Source organism: Musa acuminata, chromosome BXJ3-6 (assembly GCF_036884655.1).
Source record: "Musa acuminata AAA Group cultivar baxijiao chromosome BXJ3-6, Cavendish_Baxijiao_AAA, whole genome shotgun sequence".
Classification (NCBI taxonomy): domain Eukaryota; kingdom Viridiplantae; phylum Streptophyta; class Magnoliopsida; order Zingiberales; family Musaceae; genus Musa; species Musa acuminata.
Genome location: NC_088354.1, coordinates 14628811 through 14643781, shown reverse-complemented (window position 1 = coordinate 14643781; position 14971 = coordinate 14628811). Strand labels below are relative to the sequence as shown.

The following is a 14971-nucleotide window of genomic DNA, read 5'->3' as shown; positions in this document are numbered from 1 at the left end:
CATTCCAATGTCTGAGTCACATCTCGTAGCTAGTCCAATGTCCAAGTCATATCTCAGTCAGTCCAATGCCCAATTCATGCCCTGCAGCCAGTCCAATGTCCGAGTCACATCTTAGCCTGTCCAATGCCCGAGCCATGCCTCGCAGCCAGTCCAATGTCTAAGTCACATCTAGGCCAGTCCAATGTCATAGCTATGCCTCGTGGCTAATCCAATGTCCAAGTCACATCTCGGCCAGTCCAATGCTTGAGTCATGCCTCGTAGCCAGTCCAATGTCCGAGTCACATCTCGACCAGTCCAATGTTCGAGTCATATCTTGGCCAGTCCAATGCCCGAGCCACACCTCGTAGCCAGCCCAATGCTCAAACCATGTCTCATGGCTAGTTAACTGCATGAGCCACCCCTTGCGGCTATTCCAATGTTCGAGTCGCATCTCGGCCAGTCCAATGTCCAAGTCACATCTCAGCCAATGCAATGCCCGAGCCATGCCTCGCGGCCAGTCCAATGCCCAAGCCACGCCTCGCAGCCAGTCTAATGCCCGAGCCACGCCTCATGGCTATTCCAATATCTGAGTAGCATCTAGGCTAGTCCAATGTCTGAGTCACATCTCGGACTGTCCAAAGCCCAAGCCACGCCTCGCGGCCAGTACAATGCTCGAGCCATACCTCGCGGCCAGTGCAATGTTTGAGTCATATCTCGGCCAGTGCAATGTTCGAGTCACATCTCGGCTAGTCCAATGTGCGAGCCACTCCTCACAGCCAGTCCAATGTACTAGTCACATCTCGACTACTCCAATGCCCGAGCCACACCTCGCAGCCAGCCCAATTTCTGAGTCGCGTCTCGACCAATCCAATGTCCGAGTCGCATCTCGGCCGGTCTAATGTCCGAGTCACATCTCGACTAGCACAACGCCCGAGCCATGCCTTGCGGCCAATCTAATATCCAAGTCACATCTCATCCAGTCCAATGTGAGAGTCAAATCTTGGCCAGTCCAATTCCCGAGCCACGCCTCGTGGCCAATCCAATGTCCGAGCCACGCCTCGCGGCCAGTCCAATGTTCGAGTCACATCTTGGTCAGTCCAATGCCTGAGCCATGCTTCGTAGCCAATCCAATGTCCGAGTCGCATCTCGGCCAACCCAATGTTTGAGTCACATCTTGGCCTGTCCAATGCTCGAGCCACGCCTCACGGCCAATCCAATGTCCCAGTCGCATCTCAGCCAATCCAATGTCCGAGTCGTATCTTGGCTAGTCCAATGCCCGAGCCATGCCTAGCGGCCAGTCCAATGTCCGAGTCGTATCTCGGCCAATCCAATGCTCGAGCCATGTTTCGCGGCTAGTCTAATGCCCGAGCCACACCTCGCGGCTAGTCTAATGCCCGAGCCATACCTCGCAGCTAGTCCAATGCCCGAGCAACGCCTCGCGGCTATTCCAATATCTAAGTCGCATCTAAGCCAGTCTAAAATGCGAGTCACATCTCGGCTAGTCCAATTCCTGAGCCACGCCTCGCGACTAGTCCAATGCCCGAGCCACGCCTCACGACCAGTCCAATGCCCGAGGCAGGCCTCGAGGCCAGTCCAATGTCTGAGTTGCCTCTCGACCAGTCCAATGACCGAGTCGCATCTCGACTAGTCCAATGCCTTAGCCATGCCTCGCGGCAAGTCCAATATCTGAGTCCCATCTCAGCCAGCCCAATATACGAGTCACATCTCGACCAGTCCAATGCCCGAGCCATGCCTCGCGGCCATGCCTTGCGGCTAGTGCAATGTCTGAGTCGCATCTCGGCCAGTCCGATGTCCGAGTCACATCTAGGCTAGTCCAATGCCCGAGCCATGCCTCGCGGCCAGTCCAATGTCCGAGTCACATCTCAGCCAATCCAATACCTGAGCCACGCCTCGAGGCCAGCCTAATGTCCGAGTCGCATCGTGACGGCCCAATGTACGAGTCGCATCTCAGCTAGTCCAATATCTGAGTCGCATCTCGGCCAGTCCAATGCCCGAGCAATGCCTCACAACCATTCTAATGTTTGAGTCGCATCTCGGCCAGTCCAATGCCCGAGCTACGCCTCGCAGCCAGTCCAATGTCTGAGTCGCATCTTGTCCAGTCCAATATCGAGTCACATCTCGGTCAGTCCAATGCCCGAGCCATGCCTCGTGGCCAGTCTAATGTCTGAGTCACATCTCGACCTGTCTAATGCCCAAGCGATGCCTCGCGGCCAGTCCAATGTCCGAGTCACATCTCGGCCAGTCTAATGGCCGAGCTATGCCTCACGGCTAGTCCAATGTCTGAGTCACATCTCAGCCAGTCCACTGCCCGAGCCACGCCTCGTGGCCAATCCAATATCCGAGTCGCATCTTGGCCAATCAAATGTCCGAGTCACATCTCGACCAGTCCAATGCCCGAGTCACGCCTCGCAGCCAATCCAATGCCCGAACCACATCTCACGGCTAGTCCAATGCCCAAGCCATGCCTCGCAGCTATTCCATTGTCCAAGTCACATCTCGGTCAGTCCAATGTCCAAGTCATAACTTGGCCAGTCCAGTGCCCAAGCCACGCCTCATAGCTGTTGAATCTCGTATTTTGATGATAAAACCAATTGATAAGTATTTATGATTTGATCTGCATTTTGAGTGACGCAGGATGTTTCGATCAGGATGAGACAATTAAAGTAGGAACAATCATGTTGGGTCGGAGGTAAACATGTCAGAATATTGGACATCGGGCCGGAGGATCGGTTGATGTATCGACAGAAGGCTTCAGGCCATGGATTCGGGCATCGGACCAAGAAGAGTGGATATTGCACCAAGGATATTGGGGTTGCAGAGTCAACTAGTCGATTGGGCAATAGGCTACAAGAGAGAACAATGTGTCGAAGAATCGGACGAAGCGTTGATAGACCAATGACATGCCGGACAACATGATTAAAGCTTAGTAATAATTGTTTAGATTGAAGTGTGTTTTACATGTGCAGAATTAGCTATGATAGCAAGACATGAAGCAAAGTTAAGTCCTGGAGTCAAGGATACGATTTCGTTGGGAGTTCGAGAGTTTATCAGAAGTCTGGACATTCATCGGAAGTTCTGCAGGAACCAACCGAGAAGTCTCGGAGCTTGCCAGAGAAGCTCATCGGAACTCACCAAGAAGATCGTCGTGAAGTCCAGGAGCTTGCCGGAAGTCCGTTGAAACATTGTTGGGAGATCGTCGGAAGTTCACCGGAAGAAACCAAGACCTAGGGACTTGTTTAGCTTAAGTATGCCTTAGAGTTCGTAGTTAGCATGTAATTGGGATTGGATTTGGGTCAACCTAATTATGGGTCAGGTGGGCCTATGTAAGGACTGTGTTGGGCCCAATGGAAGGCTCAAATAGTGACCCAAGAGGTGGCACCATCGTGACACAGTCTTCGAGAGGCTACAGGCGGTGGTATCGCCAGTCTGGGTGGTGGTACCACCCAGACACAGCCTCCCAAGCGGTGGTACCGCCTAGTCTGGGCGGTGGTACCGCCTAGTGTCAGACTGACATTGGCAGTGGTACTGCTCGGACCCAGGAAACTCAAGATAAGATATTTTTAGGCTCCAAGTTTAAATCAACTTGAAGCATATAAATACTCCTCTCATCCCTAGTTAAGTGACACAAGCACTGAGAGTTTTAAAGTGAGAAAACGCTGTAGAAATCACTTGAGAAATCCCTTCTCTAGATCTAACTTTAGAATTTTGTTTAGAGAGGAGTGTGTGCACTTATAAAGGTTGACTCCTAAACCTATGAAAAGGAGAAGAGGGGTGTAAGAAGGAGGTTAATCTTCTTCATTTAAATAGTGGATGCTGGTGGCCTCGACGGAAGAGGAATCGATGGAGTGGATGTGGGTCACGATGACCGAACCACTATAAAAATTTGGTTTGCGTTTTTGTCTTGAGCCACGAATCACATCTCGGCCAGTCTAATGCCCGAGCCACGCCTCGTGGCCATGCCTCATGGCCTGTACAATGTCTGTTGGGAAATCATGGGGGGCGACATCACATGCGCAGCGGAAGAACAAGAAAACAAAATCCCCGATTCCCAAAAAGATGTTCGTCGTCGTGCGAAGATTGGTGCGCAAAAATCTGCGAAACATGAAACTGCGTATAGAGTAGATTGTGTTACCTAGGGAGATCGTATATCCCTGTTTCCTTGCAGATCCTTAGGAGAGGGTAAAGGAGGTCAAGCGTCCTCCTCTCTAGCGGTGATCCACAGCAGGGTTGCGACGATGCTCCTCAAAACTCCAAGCCTGATCTGAGGTGGAGAGGAAGAGGAGAATAGGAAAGACAAGCAAAGGCTCTAGCCTATGAGGCTCTGAATCCCTCCTATTTATAGAGGTCCCCTGTCAAACCCTAATGGGTCCTCCCCTAGTGGGTATTGGATCTGCATCCAATAAGACAAGGGCTCCGTCGGATATCTCATATCTGAACTTCTACTCATCGCAATGCCTACCATATGTGTGTGACCCTCTAGGCCCAATATCGAGCTGGCCGTGAGTCATACCTGTCAGAACTCCTTCTAAATCAGTGAATTATTATCTCTGTAATAATTCACTTGACTCATTGACTACGGAAGTACTAGGCCACTACGCCGTAGTCCCCAGACGATACAGGGGAATCCAATCCATTGGACCTGTCTGTCGTCAGTTACCGTGTACCTATAATCCCTCATCCATCTAATATCCCAGAGACCGTATATCGAGCATGGTATTGTCAGACTCATACGGTTTCGACTCGAGTCTCGCTCTAATCGGATTCTCCCGGAGAACTCTTTCTCTCTCAACCCGAATGACCCTGGCCAGGGATTTGTCTGAGCAAGAACACATAGGATATTCCTCTCATGATGCCGAGAGTGGATGATCCTCTATCGACACTCAATAGCCCTCGTAAGGTCGACTACCACTCCTAATGACCAGCTGTACTAGATCTGGGACAACCAAATCTATAAGTCTGGTATCAAAGAGTGGAGCACTCATACAGGACATCCTTGGTGTCTCAAGTCTAAGGACCAGATACACCACTAGGACCACAGAATCGCTGTCTGACAATAAGGCATCATCAACCATCTAGCATTCCGTAAGCGGATCAATCAGTGAACTCATTCTCCAATGAGCACTTGTACTATATCCCTAGTGTCCCTACACGAGCAGCTATGAGACCAGCTGCATCCATCATATGGATGGGTATACAGCACACCAGTCTATCCGGTTATCACGATGTCCCTCTTGAGTAACCTATGACCGGGATTATTTAAGATATGTGTTTAAAGGTGAATCGATCTCATTATCGTGATCTCATCACGATCCGATTCCCATTGCACAAATCCAAGGACATCACAATATATGTATGCATTTATGCAATAGTTATAAAGTGATATATGCCAAAATATAATAAGCAAAAAGATTTTGTATCAAGTCACACGTGTCATCACTCACGTGATTGGCTTGCCGGGCACCTATGACTAGCAATGTCTGAGTCACATCTTGGCCAGTCCAATGCCCAAGCCACGCCTCGCAGCTAGTACAATGTCCAAGTCACATCTCAGCTAGTCTAATGCCCGAGCCACGCCTCGCGGCCAGCCAAATATCTAAGTCGTATCTCGGCCAGTCCAATGTCCTAGTCATATCTCGGTCAGTCCAATGTCCGAGTCGTATATCGGCCAATCCAACATTCGAGCCACGCCTCACGACCAGCCAATGTCTGAGTCGCATCTCGGCCAGTCCAATGTGAGAGTAAAATCTTGGCCAATCCAATGCCCGAGCCATGCCTCGCGGCTAGTCCATGTCCGAGTCACATCTCGGCCAGTCCAATGTCCGAGTAACATCGCGGCCAGTCCAATGTTCGAGTCAAATCTCGGCAAGTCCAATGTCCAAGCCACGCCTCGCGTCCGGTCCAATGTTTGAGTCAAATCTCGACAAGTCCAATGTCCAAGCCACGCCTCGCGTCCGATCCAATGTTCGAGTCACATCTTGGCCAGTCCAATGCCCGAGCCATGCCTCGTGGCTAATCAAATGTCGAAGTCATATCTCAGTTAGTCCAATGCCCGAGCCATGTCTCGTTGCCAGTCCAATGTCCGAATCACATCTTGGTCAGTCCAATGCCCAAGCCACGCTTCGCGGCTTGTCTAATGCCTGAGCCACACCTCGCGGCTAGTCCAATGCCTAAACCATGCCTCACGGCTAGTCCAATGCCCGAGCCATGCCTCGGAGCTATTCCAATGTCCGAGTTGCATCTTGGCCAGTCCAAAGTCTGAGTCACATCTCGGCCAGTCCAATGCCCGAGCCACGCCTCGCAGCCAGTCCAATGTTTGAGTCGCATCTCGGCCAATCCGATGCCCGAGCCACGTCTCGCAGCCAGTCCAATGTCCGAGTCGCATCTCGGCTAGTCCAATGCTCGAGCCATGCCTCGCAGCCAGTCTAATGTTTGAGTCGCATCTCGGCCAATCCAATGCCCGAGCTATGCCTCACGGCTAGTCCAATGTCCAAGTCACATCTCGCCAAGTCTAATGCCCGAGCCACGCCTCGCGGCCAGTCCAATATCCAAGTCACATCTCGGCCAGTCCAATGCCCGAGCCATGCCTCGCGGTCAGTCCAATGTTCGAGTCACATCTCAGTCAGTCCAATGCTTGAGCCATGCCTCGCGGCCAGTTTTATGTCCAAGTCGCATCTCGGCGAGTCCAATGTCCGAGTCACATCTCGGCCAATCCAATACCCGAGCCATGCCTCGTGGCCAGTTTTATGTCCAAGTCGCATCTCGGTGAGTCCAATGTCCGAGTCACATCTCGGCCAATCCAATACCCGAGCCATGCCTCGCGGCCAGTCCAATGTCCGAGTCTCATCTCGGCCAGTCCAATGCCCGAGCCATGCCTCACGGCCAGTCTAATGTCTGAGTTGATTCTCGGCCAGTCCAATGCCCGAGCCATGCCTCGTGGCCAATCCAACGTATGAGTCGCATCTCAGCCATTCTGATGCCTGAGCCACACCTTGTGGCCAATCCAATGTCCGAGTCACATCTCGACTAGTCCAGCTCCCAAATAGAAGCTCTTGATCAATCAAACGACTGAACCAACAATCCCAGCACGACAACCAACCCAGCCAACGAAAGGCACGAAGCCATGCCCCGAGCCCCTCCACGAGGAACTCGGGGTATGCCTCTTTGGAGGGGGAGAGAATGACAGGGCACATTTTGGTATCGCTCACATAGACGCAGGCAAGCAGACACGACGATGTAAATGTGAAACTTCAAATCTGATGTGGCACGTAGCACACACGTGGCGGGTAGCCGCTTGTCACCCCCTCTGTACGAACGATATCATCATGGTATAGTCATCTCGGAAAGCTTGGGGCAGCGCCGCGCGACGCCGATCCGTGCAGGTCGGTCGGCGCTCGCACAAAAGCTTAACTCGGCTGCCCGAGAAGCCGCGCGCAGTTAATTGACCCTATACGGCCAACTCATCCTTGTATGTATAAAAGCTAACCCTCCTTGATCAGGAGAGGACACTCAACTCTCCTTAACTCCATAACACTGACTTGAACTTTAGAGGGGTCGAGTTGGGAAATCCCCCTCCTGACCTCGACCTTTGTATAGAAACTGACAACGAAGTAACAACAACCTGTCGAGGGAGAACCATTCTCGGGAGGCGACGTTTGGATCTAACTCGATCCGATGTCGATGTGACTCGAGCATCCACGTGGACAACCTTATGTATTCGGAACTACAATGAGCCGTGCTGAAACCTTGCGTAAATGAATGTTCCTAACACACTGAGAAAATTCCCTGGTTCTTTCGAGGACTACAAGGAAGACCTTAAAAGAGAAATAAAAGCAGAGGTGATGGATGATGGGTACTGCTGTGAAGTGAGTTAACAAGTTGATTCCAGCTCCAGACTTTTTATGCTCTTCGTAGTGTAACATTGATTCAAACAGGTAAAAAAGTGTCCACTTGAATGCTTACATAGACGATTTGTTGAGCCTACTTTTCTGCTGTAATACATTAGATAATATTAGAGTTGCTATGGATGGCTTCTTTTTTAATTGACTGTAAATTCGTATGAAACATGAGGTTCAACATTTTTCTTATGTTAATCTTGTTTTAAGGGTGTCAATACACTGAGTAATCAATTCAGCCAAAAATCTACATTTGGATTGATTCTGATATTTTCTTAAAATAAAACCTTTGCCTTATTTGGACTGATTCGTTTATGATCAAGGAAAAATAATTAACAAATTTCCTCAATTTGGCCTACAAGATAGGCATGTGATTAAGTAATAAATTAATTAATCCAGAAATAAAAAGAATTCTATATTAAGGGTTTTGCCTAAATAGGACTAATTCATTTTTCTTGATTTGTGTAACTTAATTACGAACTATAGATAAAAAAGAAATTGTCTGAGCCCGGGTTCGAACCGGGGACCTCTAGTGTGTGAGACTAGCGTGATAACCAACTACACCACCCAGACGACGTTGAAACTGGGCGACCTAACATATAATTTTAGTTGAAAACTACGGCATTTCGCGACAAGGACAAGGAGAGCAGCTGGCTGGGGGTATCGTATGGCATGGCGGAGGTACGGCCCCATTCTACTACTACTGGTACGTACACTGGGTTGAGGACATGAGTGTTCAAGGCTCACTGCTACTAAGAGGTACGACGTACGGTATCGACAATTCTCAACTAAAGCTATTGATGATCCAAGAGACAAGCCTTGGACTTCAGTGGACGACAATATATCTTGGATATAGTTGTGGCAACCACTGTGATCGTAAGTCCTTTGCCATGGATGCGATTAGGTTCACTTTTTCTTATTTCATAATGATGTACTCATCGAAGATCGCTAGAATGATCTGCAAGCATGGAATTTTTTTCCTCACTAAAATTCCATGATTTTGTCTGAGTACGAAATGTGTAGTAGTACTTTTATCCCCATGGTTAGAAATTTCTGAGTGGGTCGAAGAGAGCCAGCCTACGTCTACTACAAGGAAAAAATACCAAAAGGAGTCTAATCAAATCATATTGCCAGATTAATATTCTCACCAAAAAATTATAACTCATAAAAAAGTCTAATTAGAACACGTAAAGCTGTGTTGCTGTTGCGCATGTTGCCTCTCTCTCTCTCTCTCTCTCTCTCTCTCTCTCTCTCTCTTTCCAGGCAAACTTTATAAAGAATCACTCAAATGTGCCAAAATGGCTTAAACACTAAAACCAAAATGAAAAAAAAAAGAACATTACGATTGTTCATCAATTGAAGAGATATTTTAAGAGAATTGATAGCACAATGAAAAGAAAACTTGAATAACAATTTGAGAACAAAGATAGTTGTCATCACTACAGAGACCTCCATCATAAATAACAACTGAATTAACAATTTAACTTGAGAAAACAGGAGGTCTCACCAATCATCGCATCTCTGTTCCAAAAGTTCCCACAAAGTGAGTCTAGAAATCCAAAACCCTGACGAACCAGTACAAACAGAGAGATCATAGGGACCTTTTCAAGGAACAATGTCCTTTGAATGCTTTATTAACATGCTCATTAAAAGAAAACATAGGACTCGTGATGTCATCTAGTGCCCTGATTTTTCTCCAACCTGGAAAGGGAAAAGGAGTTAATTTGATATGAGATAGGTTTAACTTTATACCATACCAAAATTGTTCAAAATTAAGCTGAACATATTGTTGTAGAAATGAGTATATACCATAAGTAAAGAAAAACAAACAAGTCTGTTATGCATGATGAGCAGAACCTATGTTAAATCAACAAGGTACAGAAAAAAGTATATAGGTAAAACTCATGCATGCATGACAAATATTCATAAGTGGATTGTCACAATCCGGCCTGATGACTCATTGGCTTATGGTCCTAGAACCATGTGATCAAAATTTTTTAGAATTTTTAAACTCAGTTAATAGTATTTCGTCAATCTGACCCCTATGAACCAACTCAAATCTCCTCCCACTTCCGATATGGGACATAAATAAGGGCATTATAATTCTTTCATTTAGGAGTTTGGCATCCTCATCAAGGTCAAACATAATCCAAAATCAAACCCTCACATGAGACCCAAGAGGCATAGTCCATAGTGGTGGCTCCACTCATAATGTGCCTCTAATCTCATCCACCAATATTCTCTTTCTACTTGAGTCTCCCACCATGTTTACTACTAAATCGATTTTGATATCATTTGTTATCACCCTAAAACCATAAGACCTAAAATGCTTAAGCACAAGTTGTCTAACTCTTACAAACCAATTCAAATCTCCAATCACATCTGATGTGGGACTAAATTAGCAATTTTTCATGTATACTATTATCAAGATATTCAAATGAATGTGAGGCACCAATTAGCTTTTTCTTTTCTTTTTTTTTCAATGGGCCTATGTCTAATAGAATTATTGCAACTTAATGAAGTTTGTGTTAAATATTTTAATGACCAGACATGCTATTAGCAGATTCTTAGATGATGAAAATTTTGCTAAAAAAATGAGTATTCAGTACCTCTTCCTTGTTCTTCTTTCCACCAAAAGTCTTGTATGCCCCATAAAAGATCAAACCCCAACTGGCAAGGCTGACAAGTACAAACTACAAGAGAATATACATAATTTGCACACAAACTTCTACATAAAAAAGTACATTGTAAATCACAAGGTTTTTTAAAATTTGAGACAGAAGCAAAAACAAAAAGGCAAAGTACTGCCTTCACAAAGTTCTTAAGATAAATGTATTAGCACTAGCTTCTGAAAGCTAGATAGAGTTGAGAAAACCAACTTAAATAAATTATTTTCATGAGATCATAACCCCTAAGAATGATGAAGTCCCAAACAATTTCACCCATTTCCTGATTTGATTCCATTACTCACTTTGATTCGCAAAACAAAAAAAAAAGCATCAATGCCTTTCAAAATCTGAAACTTGGTTTTTTCAGAAAAGGTGAAGAGAAGTGAATCTGACCCAGTCAATAAGTAAGAATATTGCACTTCAAAACAAGGAGCAGATCATCAAGCATAAAGAAAAAAGAAAAAGTATGTTGTTCCACAAATCATGGATAAATATCCAGTAAGGATGGAGGGAAGAGAAAAATAGTAAACAAATTACTTCAAATAAATTGTTTAAACAAATCACTATTGTAAGAAAAAAGGAATCGAGACTGAGCTCTTGCATTTACATCACTTCAACACCATCAGTAAAAGTTTACTGGTCATCCAGTTTATTGGCCATTGAACTAAACCTTGCTTCTGATAACACATTTTCTGAGTTTTTGTTGTATCAACCATACTTCAGAGGATAGACAAAAGGTGCTCTGTAACTTTTATGCATAATCAAATGAATTAATGTCTCTCCTCCAATAACCATAAAAAACAGTTCGAACTTGGATTTCACATGCATTAATAATCTAACTTTAGCACATACAACTCCATCAAACTTAAGTTATAGAGAAACTCATGAGAAAACAATTTTCACCTGGTATAACTGAAGTTGAAAAATGATACACTTCGAGGATCTTTTCCTAACTTGCGAGTGAACTTTCTTCATTTATTTTGAGAAATGCTAATGAAAGCAAATCATAGATGATGAAAATAAACCAAAAGGAATACTGATATAGGATGTGTTTCGGTACACATATTTATTGAACTAAAATCAGCAAAAGAGCTCACTTTTCAAGCTCTTCAGAGAAACAAACAGTAAATTACTAGCTTGGTTGCAAAGTTTAACCTGAACTCATGAAGCCAATTACTTATGAACTAACAGCTCTGATTGTTCCACACTAAGAGCAAAAGTGTAAAGCTCTGCATAGGTAATAAACATATTAACTCCTCTCAATATCCTATTTCAGAAAATCTAAAACTCTAAGATCACTTATTTCATTTTTTTCAGAAGAAATTAGATATTACGAATGTATCAAAAGATTATAGCAATTTCACAAATTCCATTGTGCCACTGAAATAGGCTTAATGTGCATCATGAAGCCGCAAAATAATAACTCTTGGAGGGACATAATTAACTTGTTTGCTATACCGCATCAGAATAGCCTCATATCACAGTGTCTTAAGTTTGCAAAAACTAAAAAGATCAAAACATCTTCAAGATCTATACAGTAGTTAGAATTTAGCATTATAAAGTTTTTCACATTATAGTTAGCATTTATATCATGGTTTGAAATTCTACTGTTTTCAGCTCCTAATCAGATTATTCCAAAATTTTAATTAGCTGCAGGTGATCCCAAATACCTGAATTTCTAAAGGCTAAACTATTCTGGCTCCAAATCACCAAAGGCAATCAACAGATTCAAACAGCTTCAAACAGTTCCAGGAGTTCCAAGTCGATCTCAATTAATTATGTCATTCCTCTTGATTAATTATGTCACTCCAAACGGTTCCAGCTTCAAACCCGGGCAAACATTGTTCAGAAATTAATTTGGCTGATCTAATATTTGTCCCAAAATATACTAGTATTCTTAAACAAGGCCTTTCAAACCTTCATTAATGGTTATAGGAGAGTAAGAAATATTTCTACAAAAAGGAACAATTGGGATTTTTGGATGATAGAGTTGTAAACACAAATCAAAACCATTTAATATATGGTTTAACATAGATGTACAGCATAGTTAAAAGTTAGAAGGTGTCTTATCACCAATAAAATACTTAATATCCAGCACTAAATCTTTATCTCTCCTCTTGACAAGTCAAATGCCTAAAATCGTTTAGCTTTTGATTTATAAAGTAGGTATTATATTCAATTTGAAACTTACATGTTCTTCCTTCCATTTAGATGGACTGAGTGGATCTTCCCAGAAGTTGACCTTTGGGGGTCCATGATGATCTGCAGAAATGGTAGGTAATAAATAATATGATAAGAACCATGTGACCAGATTAGTTCAGAATATGGCTATATATAACATATAAGAAGTTAAAATATGAAATCCAATTTCATGATAAATTATCAGTAAATCAAGTGAAGATTATCTTAACAAACAGAAAAGCTTACCAATGAAAGTTGGTAAATGATCAAGAACATTTAAGTTACACCCAACTGAGACCAAAATCAAGCTCACCGCCATTTCAAAATTGTAGTACGAGTAAAGAAAGAAGAATTTTAGCTTACAGTCTTGTGGATCATGGATTATCGTATAAGTTTGTCAAAAACTGAAAAACGAAAAGAAAAAGGAGAGAGTACTTTCCTTGAGACATTAGTAGGAGCAATTATCTGTAAGTACTGGGTATTAGACTCCTGAACTCAAATTTTAAACAGATACTATTTGAAATTTGAATATTGTGTTCGTGCTGCAGGGTTTGGGAAATCAGAAGTGATAATCCCATTGACTCCCTTGCTCTTTCTTTTCACCTATTTCACTGCATATTCTCCTATTACCTGATTTCTTTAATATAACATTTCAATTTCCCTCTTCCTAAAGTTAGATGTCGGTCGTCCTTATACATTCTTGCTTTTAAAATAGGACCTATACAGAAACACAAATGTTTCATCCAATTAAACAACGGTTTGGAGATTGGCCTTTTAAAATAGGCCAATCTCCAAACCGTGCCCCAAACGATCATTCACAGTCATGGGTCAACCAGAAAGGTCCCTACGAACAAAAGTATGCATTGTTCACGGAGACATCAACCAAACCCATCAAATCCCAGAGCACGGTGGATCCAACTCGTTCCACCACGAAATTCTTAATGGCTCACATGAAAACAAGGAAGTAACGCATAAGAACCACGAATTCGCCTATATCAAAATGGACTAATCGAGAAATTAATAAGTAAGATTTCTTGGTAAGGGAGCCCAAAAGAACGATCGAATCTAAGAATCGGAGCACCTGAATAGGGTTCGGATCTAAAAACCCTAGCGATCAAGACGGAGAACAAGAAGGGAGAAAGGTCCGGACCTCCGCCGCCGGCTAGGCCCCGGCGGGGGACGAGCCTCGCCGCCGGAGCGACGGACGATGAGCGGGAGAAGAACGAGGACGCCGCCGCCGCCGCGAGTGCCGCCCGCGCCGCCATAGGTGTATATGAGATCTCTTTTCTCTTCTGCTGTCGAAGCAGCGGTGACAAATTAAGCCTCCCGAATCAGGGTTCAACGCGGTATATATATAATTGGAGAGGACTGATGAGCAATTACTCATCTCTTTTGACCTTAAATATAATAATCCATAGAAACATTTATTTTCAGATAACTCCTTAACTTATTGCTATTTATATTAAAGGCCTCCAAATTTGATCCCTCCGTGTTAAGATGAAAGCGATATGCAATTATTTACCCATTTTAGATATTTATATCATAGTCCATAAAGTTATTTATTCTCTGTGTAAGTTCTCCAATTCTCCTCATTTACATTAGAGGCATCCAAGTCTAATGGAAGATTTATGTATGTTTCGCTTAACGTATTAATAGGTTAATATTAGTAATCTATTGGAGATTACGTTAATCTCAAAGTCGATAGCTTGATGTGCCACTATTACTTAATAGGAGATGTTTTGAGTTGGCACTAATTAACTTAGATTGGTAGTGTAATTATATTAAATCAATAAATCAAGTATTTCATATACTTAATATTAAACATGATAAGTATCTATGGACAGAATTGGATACATATCTGGACAATGAACCAGAGATATGTGTATATATATACATCTATATATATATGAATATTATCAGTAAAGATACCTTGTGATTAGCTTGAAATCACAGCAAGTATGTGAATAATATAGGTCAATATAGTAGCAGTAAAGTTTGCATTTACCTTCTACAGATTTATGCAAGTGAGTCCATTGTGGCATTTAGAGACCTACAGGGTAATCACAGATTAAAACTAGAATGGTTGAATGCTCAGCCACCAAGTGAATCAATAAGAATGATAATCTTGATATAGACAGATGAAATTTATAATGTAGGAGTAAAAATATAGCATTAATTAAAGTTTTGATTAAGGAGACTTCCATAAGCATAAAAATAAATCAAATGATG

The 14971-nt window shown here is 43.6% G+C and overlaps 1 protein-coding gene and 1 non-coding gene across 2 annotated transcripts; both read right to left on the bottom strand.

Moving 5' to 3' along the window:
• Positions 1–8391: 8391 nt before the first annotated feature.
• TRNAV-CAC (transfer RNA valine (anticodon CAC)) lies at positions 8392–8465 on the bottom strand. The gene has a single exon. It is a non-coding gene; the product is annotated as a tRNA-Val (tRNA).
• Positions 8466–9270: 805 nt separating this feature from the next.
• LOC103988491 (uncharacterized) lies at positions 9271–14078 on the bottom strand. The gene is made up of 4 exons (XM_009407015.3): positions 13893–14078; positions 12753–12823; positions 10502–10585; positions 9271–9593 (listed from the first exon to the last, which is right to left on the bottom strand). The coding sequence occupies exons 1-4, from the start codon at positions 14005–14007 to the stop codon at positions 9570–9572; spliced, it is 294 nt and encodes a 97-aa protein (XP_009405290.1). The 5' UTR covers positions 14008–14078; the 3' UTR covers positions 9271–9569.
• Positions 14079–14971: the final 893 nt, after the last annotated feature.